This window comes from Thermobia domestica, chromosome 8 (genome assembly GCF_964235325.1).
Source record: "Thermobia domestica chromosome 8, izTheDome1.hap1.1, whole genome shotgun sequence".
Classification (NCBI taxonomy): domain Eukaryota; kingdom Metazoa; phylum Arthropoda; class Insecta; order Zygentoma; family Lepismatidae; genus Thermobia; species Thermobia domestica.
Genome location: NC_137461.1, coordinates 214,339,691 through 214,362,838, shown reverse-complemented (window position 1 = coordinate 214,362,838; position 23,148 = coordinate 214,339,691). Strand labels below are relative to the sequence as shown.

Here is a 23,148-nt window from a genome sequence, read left to right as displayed (position 1 = left end):
ATTGTTGTAATGGTTTCAGACTATTAACCCTACACTTGTAAACGTAAAATGCAGTTGTGCTACAGTGTGCAAAAGTACTCCGCCTGCGAAAGTAAATATCTAGTATATCCCCATTTCATATGGAGCGAACCATTTTAGCCGTTAAATTATCGTTTACATGACGGTCTGTTGTAAATCTGCACTGTGAATTGTATCAGGCAATTTGTGAAAAGATAGCGATATAGCTTAGAGGGAAAAATAAATTCATATCATTTACAGCAAACAGGAAATAAGGACTGTAATTGCGCCTGGAAAAGATACCCGCAAAAAGTCAGAAAAGAAGAAGAAAAAGTAGCGATTTATTTGAAAATTAAGAATCTTTATTCGAATAAGATCCTTGGTCGAATGACTATGAATTCTTCGAAAGAAGTTCAGGAAAAGAAAGAAATAACTAAGATTTTATGGAGACACAAAAGATGCATATTATGCATGCGCGTGTTGAATGACGACGGTACAAATATATTCATGAAGCAAGACACTGGAGAAAATCTAGCAAGAAAAATTTCTCTTTGTCTATTTGTCGATGTAAATATAGTTACTGTTATTTGTTCCATATAGTAATTCTGAGCTCTATTCTAATTTTTAAAATTTACACAGTTGATAGTAAATTCCATAGAATATAGAAGTATAGTTGATGCCTATAGTTGAAATATAGTTAACGCTGGTCCAATTTAGGATAAATATACAAATTCTACCGAAGAATTATATATTCTGATTTTAAGAGAAGAATAAACAAGTAATCAAAATAGTACTGGGCTTGTGTATAGCCCGCTCCCCCCAGTTCTTTGTCACCGGAACTGGAAGAGTCACTACTACTACTACTATTACTACTATTACTACTACTACTACTACTATTGCTACTACTACTACTATTACTACTACTGCTACTACTATTACTACTACTCCGACTACTACTACTACTTATATCGAGAACAGAACCCAACCAACCCCTGCGGGGCTTCTAACCCGTTCCTACTACTACTACTAGTACTAGTATTGCTACTAACTACCACCACTTCTACTACTACTACTACTACCAATACTACTGCTACTACTACTACTACTACCGCTACTACTACTTATACTAAAGCCTCCTTAACACAAGATTTACATCTTAAATCTTTATAACATGTGATTCCGATTCATTATGAACTAATATGAACCATTAGAATCACTATGATTCGTTAAAAATCACTGGGGGGAGCGGGCTATACTCAATCCTAGTGCTGGTTTGTTTTTGGCGTACCAGTAGAAAGTTTTGTTGAAAAATTATAATTCTCTCACTAATTTCCATTTTATTGTTCCCTAAAAGTTTTGCGATGAGCGACATAAAAATATCTGGTTCGGCATAGATGATGTTCAAGGGGTCACCAGAAATAATTGTTGAGAAATTAAAATCCTTCAGTAATTTTCTTCTTACTTCCCCGTATGAAAAATATCTCACTTGGCTCTGGTAAGGTTCAAGGGAGCCGCAATAAATAATTGTTGAAAAATCGCATTTCTTACATTTTTTCTTCTTGATCTTATCCATTATATTTGCACTAGGCGACATTGACAATAACTCACTTAGCATTAATTTAGTTCAAGGGGAGGCACCAAAGATAATTGTTGAGAAACACAAATCAACCTGTGCTAGGTGGGCCCTTAAAAGCACCAGTTATCTAACGGAGTCAGGACAGGGCGCGATTGATGGGCCAACGAGTAAGCGCGATGGTGCGTTCAAAGGAAGCAGGTGCGTCAGCAATGGTGGACATACACAAAGGCGACTATTCTCGGCAAAAGCATACACGTTTCCTATGTGACAGTCATAACAGTTATGTACTTACCTTAAACTTTGTCACTGCCCTCTTGGTTAATTTCAGTATCTTTCTACCAGTCCTTAGTTCGGACGATGTTCAGAACTTGGGTCATGACTACGGCCTCATGTTTTATCATAAATTGAGTTAAGTATGGGAAAAATTCTTTTGTCTACTGTACGTTGTAAGATTTTGCTACACGGTTCTCCAAGTACGCTTAGTCGTATTTGTATATGCACCTGTTTGTTAATTTACAAAGTTAACACTGTGATTTACCGTAAGTTGCGTGTATGATATTGTAGACAGATTTTTGGAACCTGTCCAGCAGTCACTTATTATGGTAGTCCCTTGTTCTATCCATTGCTCTATGAACTTCAGTAGAGTATGTTCTTTTCTATACGCAACTGGAACTAAAAAATATTTTCCCTAAACATACTGTACCTAAACATACTAACTGTCCTTCCATAGCTTTCCAAATACTGTACTAAAGTTTATCCAATTTGCTTTCATCTATCTCCACGGTCATTCCAGTTACTCCCAGTTACCAGCTCTTTTCCCCAACGCACGGCTTTATGACTTTCAATACAAACTGTTTCCAGTCTACTAGAGTCTTTCTGGATATATTATACTTCTCTTCAATTCATAGTAAAGAAGTTTCTTTCAGTACTTCGTAAGTAACTAGTGCTCGTTAGTTGACTTCTAGTAAACCACGATTTTTCCATGAGAGATAATCTTCTAGAGCATCGTTTGTACACCCATTTCCTGTTTCATTCTTCTCCTTTTGAAACACAACCATAACACACCGTCATTTGGGCCATTCCACGCGAAAGTGAGCCTGAACCCAAATTTTCGAAAACTGTCAAAACCAATGTATTTTTACGTATATATGAAGTAAATAGAACGAAATTTACTTTTTCACAAAGAAAAACTTATTTATACTTAGAATTCACGTAAAATTTTAAGTCTGAGTTGTGAATTTGTAACATGTCAGCTGCGAGGAATTTTTTTATTCTTGTTATCGGCAACATTTTACGGTATATTGTGCATGTTTGGCTGAAGTAACTTTAAGCTATTCAAGATGCTTCTTTTTGCTACAAGCTGCAGTTGAAATAGTGTTTACAGGATAAAAATTGTTTATAATATCATTAAAGATATAAACGTTAACTTTAATGTCCTGCCCGTGACAGAAAACTACCAAAAGTTATTGTACTGAATTACTAAATTTGTGAATGTGGTTCGTACTTAGTAGAAGTAACAATTTTCACGTGTACTTCACATTTACCAAATTTTGGACTAATGCTAACAATATATTTCGATTTATTTCAATTTGAAAACTTGTCCTGCCCGTGACAGTGGGCATGCCGCTGGTGGGATAGTTTGTGTACATTGGTTATTCATGATAGAAAATTATTTCATGTGTACTAAAATAAAGTTTTCTAAGCATGAACATTATTTACTTAAATAGAGGATTATGTATTACTGTCAGTATGATGTTTTAACTTAAAATAAGTGTCATATAAATATTATCATTAGCGTCACCTTTCTGTTCGTTTCAAGGGAGCAGTAGATGGGATTGGAGCACGTACAAAACGGCCAGTATGGAACTTTGTGAAACAAAAGAAAGTAATTGTAGAATGTGCTGCTGATTATCATCAGCAGAAATTTAAAAAAAAAAGACGTTTTGAATAAAAGACGGGAAAATGCTCTTGTCAATTGAATGCCCCCAATCAAAACAATTTTTCCTGCAATTTGACAGCGAAAATTTGGTAGTTCGTCGAACTTTTAAATTAGAGCTTCATCCGTATAAAATCTTTATATTTCTAACAGACTTTTATTCAGATTCTGAAAATGATGATTCCGAAAGCCATGAAGCTATCCTGAGCGACGACTTAGGTTTGCATGTTAACAAGGCTTGTGTTAGACCAGTTGTTAAAGATATAACACAAGAAACATTTTTGTTGATGGAATTTTTCTCTAGTGGACAGAAAAAAGAAAACAGACATGCAACTATCGCACAAAGCACAGTGGAAGAGGACGAAGAAGTCAAGGAAATTCGTATGAAAACCGTAAGCGATTGCGGTAAAATTTTCAAGACTGTTGAAGATGTCTTACGTGCATTTCGATCAAATAATACCTTTGATACCAGCAGTGCTGTGCCCGGAGAGGGGGGAGGAGGGGCGAGCGTGATTACGGCCCCGGGCGTCAAAGTAAGGGGGCGCAATATATATATATAATGGAAGGAAAACTATTAAAAAGTGCTCAAAATCAAGGAAAAGCAGGGTATATTTTTAAAAAATTTCTTACGCGTCGCGCTAACCATGGTGACGCTTTGCGGCTGGTCTGTCGACCTCACTCATATTTACGGGGGCGCTGTCGCGACGCGTCGTATACTCACGCCCCGGGCGCTGATTTTCCACGGCACGGGCACTGGATACCAGCACCTATTTTATATACTGTTAGACAGTGTTTTGTACGAATTTCCCTACAAGGTGAATGTAAATGGGCAAATAAAACCATTTCCTAAAGTGTAGGTGGTGAGAAATAAGTGTACGGCATATTATTATTTTTAAGTGATAAAAGCGAGCCTCAAGTAAAGTAAATATAATTATTTGTGTAAAATGCTATAACAGAACAGCAGAAATTAACTTATTTTCGATTTTATTTCATTTTTGAAATCATTCTTATTGAGATGTTGTGTGTTGATTCACACGGTGTCCTGCCCGTGACACAGTAAAGTTTAGTTTATTGATTAAATAAATATTTGGAAAATTTCTATTTTGTGAAGTTTGTTAAAAAATTTCATCATTTATACATTTCCGTTTAAATAAAAACATTTTGCGCTAAGAATTCACAGAGTTTTGTAACATTCACTTGGTGTGTCGAAAGTCACTTCTCTTTTTTGTCCCCACCCGTGACAGACGTTTAGGAATTAATATTTTCTACTCTAAACAGAAAAAAATACTGAAAACATCAGCTACATATACTTCTAAGTCTGTACTGCTCATATATCATACAATTAGCAGAATTTATGTTGTACTTTTAGAAATATACAACTTTAAAGCATCAAAAATGTAGTGTAAATGTCCTGCCCGTGACGATGGAATGGCCCAGTTCTAGAATAAGATTCTAATTTCATTTCTGAACTATCTTATCACGTCATTTCCTTTTTCTTTTCTTTTTTCTTTTTTTTTTTTTACAAAATGTATAAGCCTGTCATTGTTTTTTCCCAACCCTAAGAAAAACACGGTTTCACATTCTATCACTACCAATGTACATCCGTTTTCCTACATTGGGAAAATTTTGTTCTCTTTCAATGTCATTTGATATTGGAAAACAACATTGCTTAACTCTGGCATTGTCTTGCCGCGAAAGTTTCACTCTAAACATCGCTAACGTTAATTTCGTTTCGCAATTGTTTTCCCACAATAACTTTCATGGGAAAAGAATCATTGTATGCGTTTCTCATTTCTTTTCCATAACCCTACTGACGGATCCGAATTGTGGGTCAATGCGAGTCTGTGATGGCACAGTGTAATCGATGACACTACACATCATCGAGATTCCGATCAAGTTCATGTGCTACTTACTGCTGTCATTCTTTTCATAATTCGTTTTGTCAGCTCCAGAAATGTGTTGTTACTTATAAACATACATGTATTTCATACGAATCATCGAATTTCACTTGTAAATCTTCCAAAATGTGATGCGCCAAAACTGCACCAGCACCACCAAACTATATCAAGATCTTACGTTAGAAATCTCCAATAATATAGAAATACCGGATAAATTCTAATTACGGGGAACGGGCAGTTTTTTCCCTAAGAATTCATACTTTTTTATATAAACATAGCCTAATTTTGGTTAGGTTAGGTTAGCTTAAGTTTAGTAAGTTTAGAATATATTACGCTCTACTTACCTTCATGGTTTGTTCTGGCCTCCTGCAATTAGAATTAACCGGAAATATCGAATGCGAAGTGCGCTATGTTAAAGCAATATTTCAATGGAAGGTAAGTTTTTAATTTCTTAAGAAAACAAGGAAATTGTTTTCTTTAAATCTTCGTTTATGGGCATATAGACCGTCGGTCACTGTTCCCTACCGTGTGCTATCCCCCGCACTGACTGTTAGATAGCATGTGTGCTTTAAAGTGGCCGCCTAGCGCAAGTTAGTTGATGTTTCTTGCACTAAAGATTTTACACTATATCTATACCCTGTACTTACACACATAACGTCAAGCGCTTGTAAAGTAACTCTGTACCCAGGAATGCATCTCTTGTCTCAAGAAATAGTTCATAAGGCAGGAGAAGTACATTTCCTGTGAAAAGTGAAAATATTAGTTTATGTACAAACTCTTAAACTGAGCTTTCACTATATATTTTTACTTATTTCCTGTGAAATTGTTAGTAAACTCTTTTGGCAAAGGGAAATTAGTTTGGCCCTTAATATATAACCAGACTTGTAGCATAGGTAGGGCCGGATTTCCATGTTTTGCGCCAATGAGCGAAATTGCCGTACCTGACCACACCAATCTCATCGCTCTCCAAAACTTCCAATTCTCCTAGATCTACTTCCTAAAATATTGCTTAATTACATTTACAACTAAATTATAATTATTATTATTACTGTTGTTATTTCTTATTGCTATTCGGAAGATCGTGGGTTAGATCGTCACCACAGACCATCCTAACCAGGATTTCCCCTACTTCTTTCCCTTGTTGTTATACAGGGTGTTTCAAAACAACGCCGAAAACGTTTGGGAGGTGATTCCTAACACCAAAATAAGACAAAACGTATATACCAACCTCGGTGCACAAATACTTCCTAACGGAGTTATAGGCTGCCGAAAACATGAAAAAATGAATTTTAAAGGTCTATAGCTCCAAGCCTATGGGATCTACCGCAGTCGAGTCAAGACTTTACTTAGGAACTAATAGGTGCTCTATCCAAAAACACATGTTTCAGAGTCCTAAGGTACTCCCTCAACAATTTTTGTACAGGCAGTTTAGTTACGGGCTTATAATCTGAAGTACTCAGTAACTACCTCTATATAAATTGTTGCGGCAATACTGCAGGATTCTGAAACATGTATTTTTGGATACAGCATATATTAGTTCCTTAGTGGTCTTGACGCGACTACGGTAGGCCCCATAGTTTTGGAGTTATAGATCTTTAAAGTTCATTTTTTCACGTTTACGGCAGCCTATAACTCCGAAAAGAAGCATTTGTGCACCCAGGTTGGTCTATACTTTTTGTCTTATCTTGGTGTCAGGAATCAACTCCCAAACGTTGTCGGTGTTGCTTTAAAATACTCTGTATATCCAGTGTAACAGGGCCTCCGGGCTGTTATCTGGTATTAGTTGAATAAATAAATAAATACACGCCAATTTGTGAAAGTACGAGTGTCGAGCTGCCTGCTATCGCCCCTTTCAGCAGATCCACCAATAACTGATCAAACCACCATATTGACCAAATGACTTTTGACAATATTTGCTACGACTAATCTTCTACAATATTATCATAGTCACGGCCATTTTATTATAGAAAAAAAAAGCTTTTGCTTATTTTATTGTTGTTGGTGAAATATTTATTTCAATGGTTTTATCGTTCTTAAATATTTTTTAAATTGACGTCCTTCAAGATTTGCTGCCCTGGTCCCGGGTCCATGTGGCCCATGCCTAAATCCGGCTCTGAGCATAGGGTATATTCGAAAAACCTCGCAAAGTATTTCATGAAAACTTGTTTTTATGTTAAGAGGCCTACTCACTGTGAAATTAAAATACCGTTAATTTTACAGCAATTCTGTGATATCTTCAAATAGATAAAAGATAATCGAAATGTGGAACAAGAGCATGCTAGACAATATAATTTTGCATGAGGTACCGTTATCACGAGTCACCTACTAGCTTTCCGTTTGCAGCAATTTGAAAACGCGAAAATAAATGCCCATTTTCTAAATGGCTGGGAATCGAAAGCAGATAAGAGAGTCGCGATTGCAATATCACATGCAAAATAATATTGTCTAGCGAGCTCATGTTCCACTTTCTGATTATATTTTATCTATTTGAAGATATCACATAACTAATGTAAAATTATCTGTTTTTATTTTCGCAGTTATGAGGCCTCTTAAGGAACTAAATATTAATTATCAGAGTGGTGTAAGCAAAAGGAATTCTGAATTTAGACAACTTTCAACAAAGACATTTTCTTAAAAAATAAAAATTTAACACATTACAGTATATACAAAAACTCCAAAAGAACTTGGAAGTTTGAACTTCCCTTGATGAAATTTTGCAAACGCCACTCAAAATTAATATGTACTATTCTGACTTTTTTAAAAATTTGACACTGCTGCGAAGTCAATTTACTGCATTTGTAGACTGCTTTATATTTTGAAGCTCGTAATGTGGGCGGTTTGGGAAGAAGCTTTACTTACCAGATGAACCACAAATGAATGCAATTATCGTTACTATTTGAAAGTAGAGTCACATTGCAGTTTTAAAAAAGCATGATCTACGTATTTGTAGGCATTGTCACTAGAAGATAGTTCAACTGTAAATCGATTTTGTGATACGGCACAGCGAAGTGTAGATGGAGGGTGAAATGCCATCGTAAGTACATCCCTAAAAGTTAATATGTTTAGGGATAATTCTGTTTGTGTATAACAAATGTTTATTCAAACAAGTAAAATTATGTTAGATTACATTAATTACGTTAATTACTGTAAAGTAACGAATTGTTATCTTTATATAGACATTGGAAAAAATATAAACCTCACTCAATGGCAATAATTCTTCGGGTTTTCTTTATTTAAACGCTTGAACTGACTTTGAGGAAGATGTTAAACTTGAACCTTATAAAGGAGCCCAATTCTTGAAGTATGAACATTTAAAAAAAATGAAAAATAAAAGCGTGCATATTTCTATGGTACTCCAATGTTTATCTTATGTACTTTTCAGATAAGAGTGATGGCACCGGAATACAGTTACGTATGTACCGAATGTGAAGACCGAGTGAACAGATGTTATGTCTTTTGGAGGAAAGCAGCTACTAGTGAAGCAGTGAGATCCAAGCTACGAGAACTTAATTTGTTGTCGAAGCCAAGTGCTTGAGAATCATAGGTTGGTTACTCTATCTACTTTACTGTCGTGAATTTTATTCTTACTCACACACACATACCAAGTGAAACTTGTTAACTTGCTTTGTTGATAAATATGAAATTATTTGTTTAGTCTAATGTCCAATACAGACAGATGATCAATGAAAGTAATTTATTGTTAAATTAAATGTTTTGTATACTCTCACCGGGCACTGAACCCTGGAGCATGTGCACCAGAAGTACAAACGCTACTCACTCGTTTTAAAGTTAACTGATTTAGCAAACGTTCCTTAGTAATTTAAGGACGTTAGATGGTTAGTGTTTAGTGTCTTCTTCAGTACAAGCATCCCGCTGGCCTAGTGGTTAGTATGTATGTCGTTGGTGCACATGGTCCTGGTTTTCACTCACCCTAGGAAAGAAAAAACTTCAATTTCTCAAAAGACATAGGTATGGAACATTCAAAAAAGTTTCATTCCACTTTTTTTTTCTTGTCAGCACAATGGATATGATATGAAGATCCCTTGTCAGCACCCAGGATATGAGAAGTAGACAAAATTTAAAGGTAAAATCAGGACAATCTTAATGCGTTCAAATTTGAAGTAACTCCAACCGAAAGCAAACGTGACACCAAAGATTCACGCATTAGGCCTCTATACAATATAGGATAAACCCTAGGAAATCTGTTACGAGCTTTCCTAGAGTCAAAGTCTCAACATGTATGGCATCAGATCTCATGTCATTTCCTCTATTCCGAACGATCCTATGAGGTTTCTCGTGTCTAGAGCATACTTTATTTTGAAAAACAATCCTAAGATTTCAATTTAAGTGACATCAGGTGAGAGAAAGTGAAATACATATTTAAAAATAAAAAATAGTTTATTAAGGCAATTGTGTCGAACTAAGTAATTATGATTTTTACTGGTAAGTATATTTTGCCCAAAACGCGATATAGTACATAACACTATTCTGAATGCAGTAATGGCGTAAGGCGTCATTTTTGCCGCAATGCATTATGGATTTACATCCGGCCATGCCCTTCGTTATGACCAGAAAAATCTCTACGTGTATTAGAACGGTTCGCTTTTATTAAATTAATTGAGCCACTAAAACACAAACTCATCTGCCATAATTCCATTTATTTATATCTCGTTGTCCCTGATAACGACGTTCCAAAATCTTATTATTTAAAACATTTGAATATCTTATATATATATATATATATATATATATATATATATATATATATATATATATATATATATATATATATTAACATTATAACTAACTAACTAACTCTATGGCCTATGAAACCCGGAGGTTCAATGCCGCGTTCACAAAAGCTCTCCACTGACTTCTATCCTTAGCTAACTGCATCCAGTTTCTACTTTGTATTCCAATCTCTGCGAGATCCATTTTAATATTGTCCTCCCATCTGCGCCTAGGTCTTCCTAATGGTCGTTTTCCGATTGGTCTTCCAGTCAAGACTGAAAGCGTTTCTACTTTCTTCCATTCTAGCTACATGACCCGCCCACCTAAGCCTCCTAGACTTCACGACCCTAACAATGTTGGGTAAACCATATAAATTATGTAGTTCCTCGTTATGAAGTTTCCGCCATTCCCCATTTCCGTTCCTCTTGGGACCGAATATTCGTCTCAGGATCTTGTTCTCAAATACTTTCAGTCTATATTCTTCCCTCAGAGTAAGTGACCATGTTTCATACAAAACATGTTTCAGCCATACAAAATAACAGGCATGATTACCGTTTTGTATATTTTAAGCTTCAAATTCCTCGACAGAATTCGCGACGACAAGAGATTTTGAACCGAATAGTAACACGAATTCCCTGCTTTTAGTCGACATTTAATTTCTTCGTGAATATGATTTTCGTCCATTAATATTGATCCTAGATATTTGAAACTATCCACTTTATCAAAAGTATTATTTAATATTTTAACGCATCTATAATTTGCTGTATTCCGGTCCCGACGCACTTCCATGTATTTAGTTTTATCTGCATTTACTTCTAAACCAATGTCCCTGCAGGCGTTTAATAAGATGTCTGCATTTCTTTCTATTGTTCTCCTATCATCACATATTAAATTTACATCATCAGCATATGCCATAACCTGGTGAACACCGTTCAACTCTAGGCCCTGGTTGCTATCTTTGATTTTCTTTATAACGTATTCCAGAACGAAGTTAAATAATAATGGCGACAATGCATCTCCTTATTTCATTCCATTTTCGACATGAAAGCTCGTGGACAAAAATTTTCCTACCCGGACTTTACTTTGGGATTCATTTAAACATATCTTAATTAATCTAATTAGCTTTCTCGGTATTCCAAGTTCTGTAAGAACGTTGTATAATGTTTCTCTCCTAACCGAGTCGTACGCTTTTCTAAAATCAATAAATAACATTATATCTATACACTATTTCTTTTTCTTTCTCTTCTTCTGATAGTAAAATCAGCCAGCCTAGTACATATGTAGAATATCTTATGGTCCAATATTACAAAGTAATAAAGATTTATAATACAAATATACAATGTACCGTTGTAAATTATGGCGCCCGACGGACTTTTCTTTTTATTCATTTTATTTAATAAAAAGAAAAAGAATTCTGGACCGTTTACTTTTACATGTCAATCATTCAAATTTTAGAATGCACCTCGTATACTTGAAAATTACAATTCATATATATATATATATATATATATATATATATATATATATATATATATATATATATATATATATATATATATATATATATAAAATGTTTAATTCTATAACAATTTTTCTTATCATATTTGTAATCATATTTATTTTAAACTTTATCATCATCTTCATTTATTTATACATTTCAATGACGATAAGGTACATTCGAAATTTGATTTTCAAGTTATTTAAGTCTTTTTTCGGGTCCATTAAATGCTTGTTACAAACTAATCATTATTTATTTAGGCATCATGAAGAAGGTTTTGAAAAAGATGTGTATGATATTCATATAGTTGTTCTTTGAACGTAAAATAATCGGATATATTTATATTATTAGCATATAGTTCGAATGTAACAAGAACACAAAAGTAAGTATTGTTTAAAATGCAAAATTCCTTATAGAAAAATAAATTAACTTCAATATATATCCTAGCATTACAAAGATGCTTTTAAATATACTTCAATAACATGCAACACGAATAATGTGACTGATAATACAAATATAAAAAAAACACATAACATTAAAATATGTGTGGCCATATTAATAATCAATTTGATATATCCTTTCGGACGTCCCTACATTAGGTTAAGTTACATGACCAATGAATTAGTTTAGTTTGCATTGAAAGTCATAAACCGGAATACAGTCTTGCGCGTTATTTACATCTACAGTTCTTTGTTTCTTACTTTGAAAATTTTCGTCATCTAGGGGATTTCTACGAAATCTCCATCGAACGTGATTAGATCTAATGCTTACATGCTTCTTAGGTGAACGTAATCGTACTACACTAGGATTAGGTTGAGTCACACAATCCCATTTACCGACACTACTAAGGTTAGGTTCGGTTATCTTACCGGTAACACTAGGCTCACTTCTCCTTCGTTTCACTGGAGGTGAAATATCGTGCCTCCTAATGGATCTATATTTGTTCTTTACATGACATCCACGATAGTCTGTTCTGCCATGGTTTATGTTTCTTCTGTAGTTAGGCTCGGTTACATTATCTGTACATATGGATTTAACATCACCTTTTACATTGGGATCACACTTTAGTCTTACATGGACACTTCGAACGTAGTCTCGAAGGTTAGTTTGATTCAAGCTAGCACTGTATTGCACCATTGATGGATTTTCAAAACTTTGCAATGTCATGCTTAGATTATTAAAGTCAATGCACTGCATCACGTTCTGTGAAAACATCATCAGATTGTTTACTAACATCATTTTGATCTTTTTGTTGAATGAACAATTCAACAGATTCAATTCAATTGGCCAATCAATACAAAGACTAATAGGAACACACATTTTCTTTCTGCATTTCACGAATATTGGAATCAACTTACCTCCTGCTACATGAATCACAGGATTAATATCATGTTGAATATATGGGGAACACAGACAGTCAATAGCGTTCTCAAGATGGAGATGATCATAACTTTTCGCACACTGATACATACCAGGATCTTCATTGCATACAGTATCAACAAAGCAGTCAAAAACATTCGAATGAGGAAAGAAGTTAGGATAATCTGATCCAATCAATACGGCAGCATGCTTTTGTGAAAACTCCGTACATTTCACTAATGTAATGTGCCCACCATTACGCACTGCACTCTCGTGAATACACTTTTCTTTAATGGAGTTTACTTCATTTGGCAACTGTTTACTTTGGTTGGTGTGTTCATTCACCACAGTCTCTATAATATCTATAGAGTCCTGAACTTCAGTGCATCTTTGTACTATCTTTTCCATATTTTCATCGTAACATCCGAATTTGGCAGCAATTTGTTGATTCACTTGATTCAATTGTTCCTGTATCTGGTCCCATTTGCCGTCGTTGCGTTCCTGCAATTGCTCAAGCTTTTCATCAAAATTCTGAGCTTGGTCCTTAATCTGTTGTGATATCCCTCTTAGGACATCCATTAAGTTTTCTCGAGCATTCCTTTCGGCCTGAACCATTTGGATATCCGTCGCTTCACTATTCGTAGTACTCATGTTTTTTTTTCTGTGTATTACTTTTCCACTTCTTAAAATAGTGAAATCAATGTGAGGCTTAATGGTGCTCGTTTTACAATACTTCGAACGATACACTTTCACTTTTCCTTTCCCGAAGTTCCGGCACCAATTTTAGAACGGTTCACTTTTATTAAATTAATTGAGCCACTAAAACACAAACTCATCTGCCATAATTCCATTTATTTATATCTTGTTGTCCCTGGCAACGACGTTCCCAAATCTTATTATTTAAAACATTTGAATATCTTTATATATACAGGGTGGTTCAGTAATGTTGGACAGCCCTGAATAAATCGAAAACCAGAAGAGATATTAGCAAGAGTTTGGTGGATCCAGATACTTGTGGAAGGGGAACGTCTTGTGAGGAACCACACAATGTTACCAGGTCAACAGTGTTGCCAGCTCAGTACAAAGTTGTATTTTTTTTAAGTGAAACATATAGAAGTTTATGCCATCAAAAGAATTAGTACAGAATGTGAATACCAATAAGCGAAACCGCACCTGTCAGTGTTGCCAAATAAGGAAGTTATAAAGCTTCAAAGATCAAGAAATTAAAGTGTCCGTAGAGCAAAACTAGCAAAAAGGCAAGAAAAATAATACTACGGAATGAAAAGGAGTAACTGAAAGAGTAAACCAAAGAACGCACGGCATCCAGTGAGTAACAGGGTTGCCACAGTAAAGGGGGGAAAATTGAAAATTTTGCCGTTGCTATAGGAAGAAAAGTTCCCATATGACATAATGCTGGAAACACCATAGAAAGTTCATGTAAGATTCAGGAATCCTAATAGCGTTTGTTCGAAAGCGATATCTCTAACCGTTTCCGAGATACACCAAAGGTGTACGGAGTTTGCAACACTGCATAATAATTCCCTCGCCCTCCAAACTACAGGAACGAGTAATGAAAATGATACGCCCAACAAAATGTAAGAACTACACGGGTCTAATCGTCAAATCAATTATGCAGTGTTGCAAACCCCGCACACCTTTGGTGTATCTCGAAAACGGTTAGAGATATCGCTTTCGAACAAACGCTATTAGGATTCCTGAATCTTACATAGACTTTCTATGGTGTTTCCAGCATTATGTCATATGGGCACTTTTCCTCCTATAGCAACTGCAACATTTTCAATTTTTTCCCCCTTTACTGTGGCAACCCTGTTACTCACTGGATGCTGTGCGTTCTTTGGTTTACTCTTTCGGTTACTCCTTTTCATTCCGTAGTATTATTTTTCTTGCCTTTTTGCTAGTTTTGCTCTACGGACACTTTAATTTCTTGATCTTTGAAGCTTTATAACTTCCTTATTTGGCAACACTGACAGGTGCGATTTCGCTTGTTGGTATTCACATTCTGTACTAATTCTTTTGATGGCATAAACTTCTATATGTTCCATTTAAAAAAATACAACTTTGTACTGAGCTGGCAACACTGTTGACCTGGTAACATTGTGTGGTACCTCACAAGACGTTCCCCTTCCACAAGTATCTGGATCCACCAAACTCTTGCTAATATCTCTTCTGGTTTCCGATTTATTCAGGGCTGTCCAACATTACTGAACCACCCTGTATATATATAACATTATATCTATACACTATTTATTTTTCTTTCTCTTCTTCTGGTAGTAAAATCAGCCAGCCTAGTACATATTTAGAATATCTTATGGTCCAAAATTACAAAGTAATAAAGATTTATAATACAAATATACAGTGTACCGTTGTAGTACGGCACGCAAAGACAAGATTTCATATAAGATCTTCTATAACATTTTTCCTAAGAAATCTCTAGTGTATAGGATACCTTAATCTCTAAACCAGTGGGGAGAGCAAATCTGTGAACTTACACAGTTGTTCACCTTCAAATGTTTCCTTACTCACGAAATGTTACTACTTTGTTGCTGTAGCAAAATTGATTGCATATTGAATATCTAAAATGCTAAACTAAATATTTGTCTGTATGCGTGATTTTTTTCTCATTTCTTGGAAACTTTCCATTATATCCTTCACTCTTGTTACGTATTATAACATTACTATAACGAAGAAAAAAGACAAAAGACTGGAGTATTAGATGAGACGTGTCCAAAGTATAGGAAATGAATGTTCTGATACTCTGCTCAATATGTTTTGGGACTACACGATATCCTTTCTTTCCCATTTTTTGTATAATGCGCAGTCTGAAATAAAATTGTTCCAGATTAAGAGGCCTTATCACTGCGAAATTAAAATACCGCTAATTTTACAGTAATTATGCGATATTTTCAAATAGATAAATGATAATTGAAATGTGACACAAGAACGCCCTAGACAATATTATTTTGCATGTCGTACCGTTATTACGAGTCATCTAATGGCTTTCCGTTTGCAGCCATTTAGAAACGCGAAAATAAATTATTTTTCAAAACGACTGGAAATCGAAAGCAGGTAAGTGAGTCGTGATAACGGTATTTCATGTAAAATAATATTGTCTAGGGCGCTCTTGTTCTATATTTCGATTATCTTCTATCTATTTGAAGATATCACATAATTTCTGTAAAATTAGCGGTATTTTAATTTCGCCGTGATGGGGCCTCTTAAGTGGTGGATTTAGCTCCCTCATGTGGAATAGAGTACTTTTTCTCTGTCATTTTAACAATTGGCGTTATCAACGTTATACATTCCATAGAACGAGCTCCTCCGTGATTAAGCGGTTAGCGTCTGCGCCTTTGGCGTGGGACACCCGGGTTCGATTTCCGGCGGTAGTTCATGTGGTTCGGATTCCACGTTAATCAGTAGGTCCCGTCTCATATAACCTCGCTGCTGAATGGGACGTTAACCTCAAAATCAACACAACTCATTCCATAGAACATTTTATTTAATCTTCGTATATATATATAATCAAAATTCTTAGAACTGAATTTTTGCCAGACGGAATTCTTGGAAGTCCAGCTAGGAGCTTGAAACGAGGATACTGTACATGTACCTGGGAGAACAGCTAACAGATTTAACCTGAGCACACATATAAGGAAATAAAGAAAATTAAGTTTTAATTCGTTTAACTTCGTTGGTTACATTAGTGACATATAGGTGTGAAAATGTGCAATTGCGGAGTTCCTCATAATTTGTTGAATCACGGAGTCTTTGTGAAGTAGCTTTTATCGATCATTCGCAACACGAGTTAATTTCCGCCACAGAGATAAATAAAATTGTGTTGTGTATTTCTTTAGTGCTACTAATTCATTTGTTCGCATTTATCATATAGATAAAGTAGGCCTATAGTGTTTCTTTGAAATCACTAGATTTTTACATTAAAGTTATCACAAAATAGCGTTTGTCTTAGCAATACAAAACTTAAAATAACGAATATTGTAAGTAAATAATTATTTTTGCATGCCAATGTTTTGCTAACATATTTTTTTTATTGTGGTGCAATTGTTTTTCTTTTGTTGTTACAATATTTTCTAAATAAAAGTAAAATAATAATGTTTCAGTGTTGCCGTACATATTGCTAAAGTCAACCAATGTGTTTCATCTAGACGAATCTTTGGATTCACCACTTCTCTTCTTTATTTTTCCTTCCATTATCATTTTTTGTGCCGGTCGTGGCCACTTATCGTCGGTCAATATCAAGAATCAAACCCTCGATTTCTTATATAATAGGCTCTTTCCTGTACGGAGACATCGAGAATTGAACACTATTCCTAAAAATTGGCACGGCCTTCACAGAGACATATGGGATCGAATTCATATTCTTACAAGGAAACATTCCCATTTGGTAAATTCAATTGCTGAAAATGACTGCTAGCACTGGATTCATCACTAAAACAAACAGAGAAAAAGGGGATGTTTAGTGGAAGACCGTGGGAGATAAATGAGGGCAAAGTGCGAAGATAGAACGTAGAAAATGTTTACAAATGCTATGTTAATTTTGAAACGAGTAAAGGGATTGAGATCAAATGTTGGATATGAAGAATGCATGTAGAGCTCCACTGAATAGGTGTAAAGTGAATCATGAGGGACATCTGAAGAGCCGCCGTGTTTCATTTAGCGCAAAAAGAATATACGGGAAAGGGATCATATGATAAATGGCTCTTGGCGCACATCGTCTATTGAAATCAATAGTAGCCAATACAGTTTGAGACCTCTTTAACATTAGGTATTCCATGCTATGGTAATGTAGCAATACTGTAAAGGTGACGTGTATAAGGAACAACCACAAATGTGAATGAGGCCACTTTCCAGCCAACAAAATTCCCAATCCACCCAATATTCGTTCACATGGTATTAAAGGTGCAAATATAACGAAGTACAACCTGAAAGAGTTCATAACTGACGGTTTCTGGCCTTGTATAGAGCAGATAAAACTGCTGCTCCTCGTTGATTCGTGGAGAACTAATAAAGATGAAGAGTTGGTGCAGAAACCAGATAATGTTGAACTTTCCCGACTCTTATTCCTTATTGTTGCACGTCACTCATACAACTGTTGGATGTGTTCTTCTTGCGCCCATATAATATCATTTTTCTGTCATCTGACTTTTAAAAATGACAGCGGAATACCTTCATTAACTTGCTATCAGTCAACCACTTCCAGTTTAAACACCAAGGTTCCAAGCTAGGATAAGATACTTTCTACAAAACTAGATATTTGCAAAGAGCACTTTATGTATTAATCATACCTATCGACTACTGCTGCAATTTCAATACCGGAAACAGCTGTGACGAGCCCGATTGTTCATTTTTCCAATATGCCCATTGTCGTCTCCATTTTTGTGTCAACCACACAATCATTCTTAAGTTTCGTAACAGTTGCAATTAAACTAAGGTCTCAAATCGTATTGACCACTATTGATTTCAATAGACTGTGTGCGTCAAGAGCCGTATGCCACATGATCTCTTTCCCGTATATTCTTCTTATGCCAGTTCCAACAAGGTACCTTTACAGATGTCTCCCATGATTCACATTACGCGTATTCAGTGAAGCTGTACATGGATTCCTCACATCCAACATTTGATCTCAATTCCTCTACTTGTTTCAAAACAAACATGGCATTTCTAGGTATTTATCTTATCTTCTTATATCTTATCTTATCTTCGCACTTTGCCCTCACTTATCTCCCACCCTGTATACAGTCTGCCACTAAACACCCTCTTTTTCTCTGTTTCTTTTGGTGCTGAATCCAGTGCTAGCAATCATTTTCAGCAATTGAATTCACCAAATCGAAATGTTCACTTGTTAGATATTACCTCCCAAATAGGGACAGCCTTTAGAAATTGACACCTCCTCACGGAGACCTATAGAACTCGAACTATATGCTCTTGGAAACCCATTCGACATGAGCTGGAGTCGAAACAGGAACCCCACAAACTAGATGTGAGTGTTCTACCATTGAGCTACCGCACCCCAAAAAGTAGTGAATTTAGCCCTGTAATACAGTATGGATAACCACCCTTTCGTAAAAATATTAGATTTTCGTGGAATATATCGTATACATTTTGGTGCTCACAATCATTTCCACTACTTGGATTTAAAACCAATCAAGAACAAGAGAGTCGGTCTATTTACTCCACAGCTCGAGATTTAAGATGTTCTATGAAAACTATTCGATTTTGAAACAATATGGTTTAGGCCTATGTGTTTATTGAAATTTTCAGAAAACCCCCATTGCTTGGAGTTGGAGTCAATCAAATATGAGAACTCGATTATCCCTCCAGGATTTCAGACAAAATAATTCTATGATAACTTGAATAAAAGTATACAATTTTGTCAAACGTGCGTATTTTTAGTAGTATTTCTAATCGTCTCAGTTGCTTCGAGTTGAAATCGGTGAACATCAAGTTAGTCCATTATCTCATATTTATATATTTTCAGTGAATATTTATTAAGTCTTTCTAATTTTGTACAATAATGTGAATTTTAGTTGTAGACAAGGTTGTTCACTTCAACAATACAAAGTATCACTAGAACCGAGGAACCTCGAAAAGAGCGTACGACATGTTGCACCAAAATCCAACATTTTTAAGCAATTGCTATTAAGTCACTGATTCTTACTTCCAGTTTGTTAACAGTCCCGGACTACGTGAAAGCTGGATATTATCGACTTAAGCTGGTTATTATTTCCTATTTCCTAGTCCATTGCAATGTTTCTAATGTCAACACTTCGGACACACCAGCACATCGTGTAATAGGAGTACTGCTCTTTATGCAAATTGTAGCCAGGATAGCCATGGCGCGAAACCGTGAAAAGCAGCCAAGTCATTTTGTGTCAACTACAAGAGCGAGCATTCTGCTTGGTCTCGGAACTGTCCTGTCTTCAACGTGAGAGATGTATCCGAAAGCTAATAGTTGTTGAGAATATCTCTGCTGCTGATGCACCCTTCCTCTCTTTCTATGCCCTTTGCTACTGTTGCAAGTACATCTTGTAAATGTGTGGTAACCCAGATATCCGACGTTTCCACCCAAACAGATATTGCTCTCGACAAAAGTTTAGAAATCCAGACTATAGTCGCATCGACGAGCGAACTTCCCACAATCCCATTTGTTTCTGTTATAGCTGTGTACACCAACGAAGTTTAAACGAGAGTTCACTCAAACGCGTTCAACATTAAACTTTCAAGTTTAAACGTAGTTACAGAACTTTCGTTGCACCATTGAAAGTCGAAGTTCACTACATCTCATTTAAGAAAACTTCGGTCAGTTTATAAAATCGACTCTGATTGATTGTCGTCTTTTGTCTCTAATCTCCGTTTAACAAAGTAACAAATGAAGAAAGCATACTGCGTGCCAGTCTTTTCGACTTTCGAAATTGTGTGCATAGAGTTGTGAGTAGTCTAATTTCAATGATCGTAATTGTGATGGGAAAAATAATGAAACCACGAGCAAACAATTTTTACGAACACGAGAAATATATTGTAATGTCATTAGTGGCAAAATACAAAGACATTATTGAATGTAAGTAGACAGACTTGGATCAACGAAGTTTAAACCCCCAAATTCGGCCGTTCAAACTGAAACCAAGTTTATCCACCATTTTACCGAAGCTTAATCTTGAACGTTGTCGGTACAACAGACATTTTCACCAAGCTTGTTCACGACCCTTGTTCAAAAGTTGAACTTCGTTGGTACACACGACCATTAGTGTTCGTCTTCTTTGAACTCTACCTCATCATCCCTCAGCTTATTGAAGGTCTAAACCTTAGCCGCGTACGTCCCCTCAATGATACAGTTCCCTATCTGAAAAAAGCAAAATCTTCACCTATTTATAAACCACCTGCAGTTTCTTTGAAATCTGACATGATGGAAGTCTAACTGATGGATACTGAATGGACGATACTTGGCGCACATGGTAAGGTTCGCCTCGAACTTCTGCAAATTATTATTATTAGTGTTTTTATTATTTTCATGTATTTATTGTTATTGTTATATACGTTATTCTCATATTTTTATTAATTTTTCCCTTCCTTACTGTCTTTATTAATATTTTTCAGTAGTTTCTTTTTGTTTCTTAAATTTTGTTATATTAGTTTTTAAATTTTACTTTCGGCAGTTCATGTTGATCGTGACGGGAACAAATGACCTTGATGCTGACATCCTCATTAAACCTTAATCAATCAATCAATCAATCAATGTTGAACATATTGCTTTTCAATTGGAAAAAAGTAACACACTATTTTCATTCTTTACAGAGCTGAACCCTAATTTGTGAGCATAATACAAATGTACTGGAGAAATTTTGCATTGTGTTTACTTGTAATCAAGTAACTTTTGCATTATTTATTTTGGAAAACTATCTTATATATATATATATATATATATATATATATATATATATATATATATTGATTTGGAACCTCAAACAATACAGTTGTTTCTGCAAGTTAAAGGAAGGTGTATACCGATTTTTAGTAAAATTGGACAAAACATGCGAGAGTTCTGTTGAACAGACGGACAGATGAAATAACGAACAAACGAACAGATAAAAAAAAACTGCCGAATGAGTCGAATGGTAGAAGGTTTGGTACACTTGCTTGAATTATTATTATTATTATTATTATTATTATTATTATTATTATTAGTATTATTATTAAATAAAACGCTGTATTTCCTGCAAGGAGATGTAATTTTTTCTTGTTAATCTTACGACAAGAAATCTTCTGATCTTCTGTCAAAATTCGAGGCATCCATCTAAAACTCACCTTCAATGATGTCAAACATTAAAGTGTATTAGACGAAACTATTTAAACAGTCAGACACTTCTCATTAAATTTCTTTGTTTGTGTCTGTTTTGCTCGAAACATTCTTTTCGTTCTTCACTAAAAAAAAAAAGTTTGTATTTTTCAACCGTGTGGTCTAAATACCTGCAGTGAACAAATTCATGAATCTCTGCAAATCAATACTTAATCTCACACGCATAAACCATGCTGGTGTAACCACAATGAAGTAGATAACATATTGAACGTTTCCCATATTTGAATTGGTAGGTTTACTCGTATGTACAAGATCGTGAGATGATCAGCATAGCTTACAATATTCAAATAAACATTTTGTAGTGATACCATACCTAAGAACATCCGCATCATTATAATTGTTCCTTTTACTTTATTTCCAGGTCATATGGTGGTATTTTCAAATGGTGTAGTGCCATCTGTGTTCTAATGCCACACAATATTAAACAGAATTGCTTCTAAATATTATGCCCAATAGAAGTTAAGAAAAACTGTATCTGAGAAGCTTAAACAAGATTGATATTTAATATTACCAAATGTTAAAAGTCGAATTGATCTATGCGTCATTTTTTAACTTACTGTGATACTAAAGGAAAGTTTTGTACTTTTGGAATTCTGTTTAAATAATAATAAAAATTTCACTGTGTAAAATTAAATTTTGTTTATATTGAAATTTTATATATTTATATAACATGAATAGCTACTCTGTTTCAGTTTTATCTATTCAAGTTCTTAAAATCTATACCAGCGGTTTTCAACCTTTTAATACTTGCGTTACGACAAAAGCCCGAGAGAAATATCAGAAAGAGCCGAAGTTAAAGTATCACACTCTATTTAGATGTTTAATTCTAGTACAGTGTTTGTTAATAACGTTATTTGGGAGATCCCATCCCAAAACGGACTAACTGCATTTTTTTTATGAAATTGACGTAGATTGATATTCTGTTTTACCATGCCAGGATGAAACAAGTTTGTAGGTTTTTTAGTTTGCCAAGAAATGGACTAAGTTGTTGTGATAAGTGGATTGTATGGCGAGTGACGAATTTTTCAGTTCTCAACACAGATGTCACAGTATTTCAATTTCATCGAAAATGTAGTTAGTCCGTTTTGGCATGGGACCACCCATTTATTTATGTAACAATAAACTTAAAACACATTTTAGATCACAACAATAGTTAACTCTTGAGTTGTCACACAACTACATAATTTACTTTCTCTGAAAGTCATTTAATTTGTTCAAAGCAATATTGGTGATGTTTGTTAACAACAGTCTTGTCAATTCGTGGAT

At 35.1% G+C, this 23,148-nt stretch overlaps 1 protein-coding gene across 1 annotated transcript; it reads left to right on the top strand.

Moving 5' to 3' along the window:
• The first annotated feature begins 326 nt into the window (after nucleotides 1–326).
• Nucleotides 327–22,510, top strand: LOC145691945 (uncharacterized). The gene is made up of 3 exons (XM_081767248.1): nucleotides 327–564; nucleotides 8,790–8,951; nucleotides 22,244–22,510. The coding sequence occupies exons 1-2, from the start codon at nucleotides 385–387 to the stop codon at nucleotides 8,940–8,942; spliced, it is 333 nt and encodes a 110-aa protein (XP_081623374.1). The 5' UTR covers nucleotides 327–384; the 3' UTR covers nucleotides 8,943–8,951; nucleotides 22,244–22,510.
• The last annotated feature ends 638 nt before the right edge of the window (nucleotides 22,511–23,148 follow it).

What these genes read in the sequence shown, in the direction of transcription:
- LOC145691945 (XM_081767248.1), top strand. Translation starts at nt 385, where the DNA reads ATGACTATGAATTCTTCGAAAGAAGTTCAGGAAAAGAAAGAAATAACT. An exon ending in CTCTTTGTCTATTTGTCGAT is followed by an intron (nt 565 to 8,789) that starts GTAAATATAGTT and finishes TGTACTTTTCAG; the next exon opens with ATAAGAGTGATGGCACCGGA.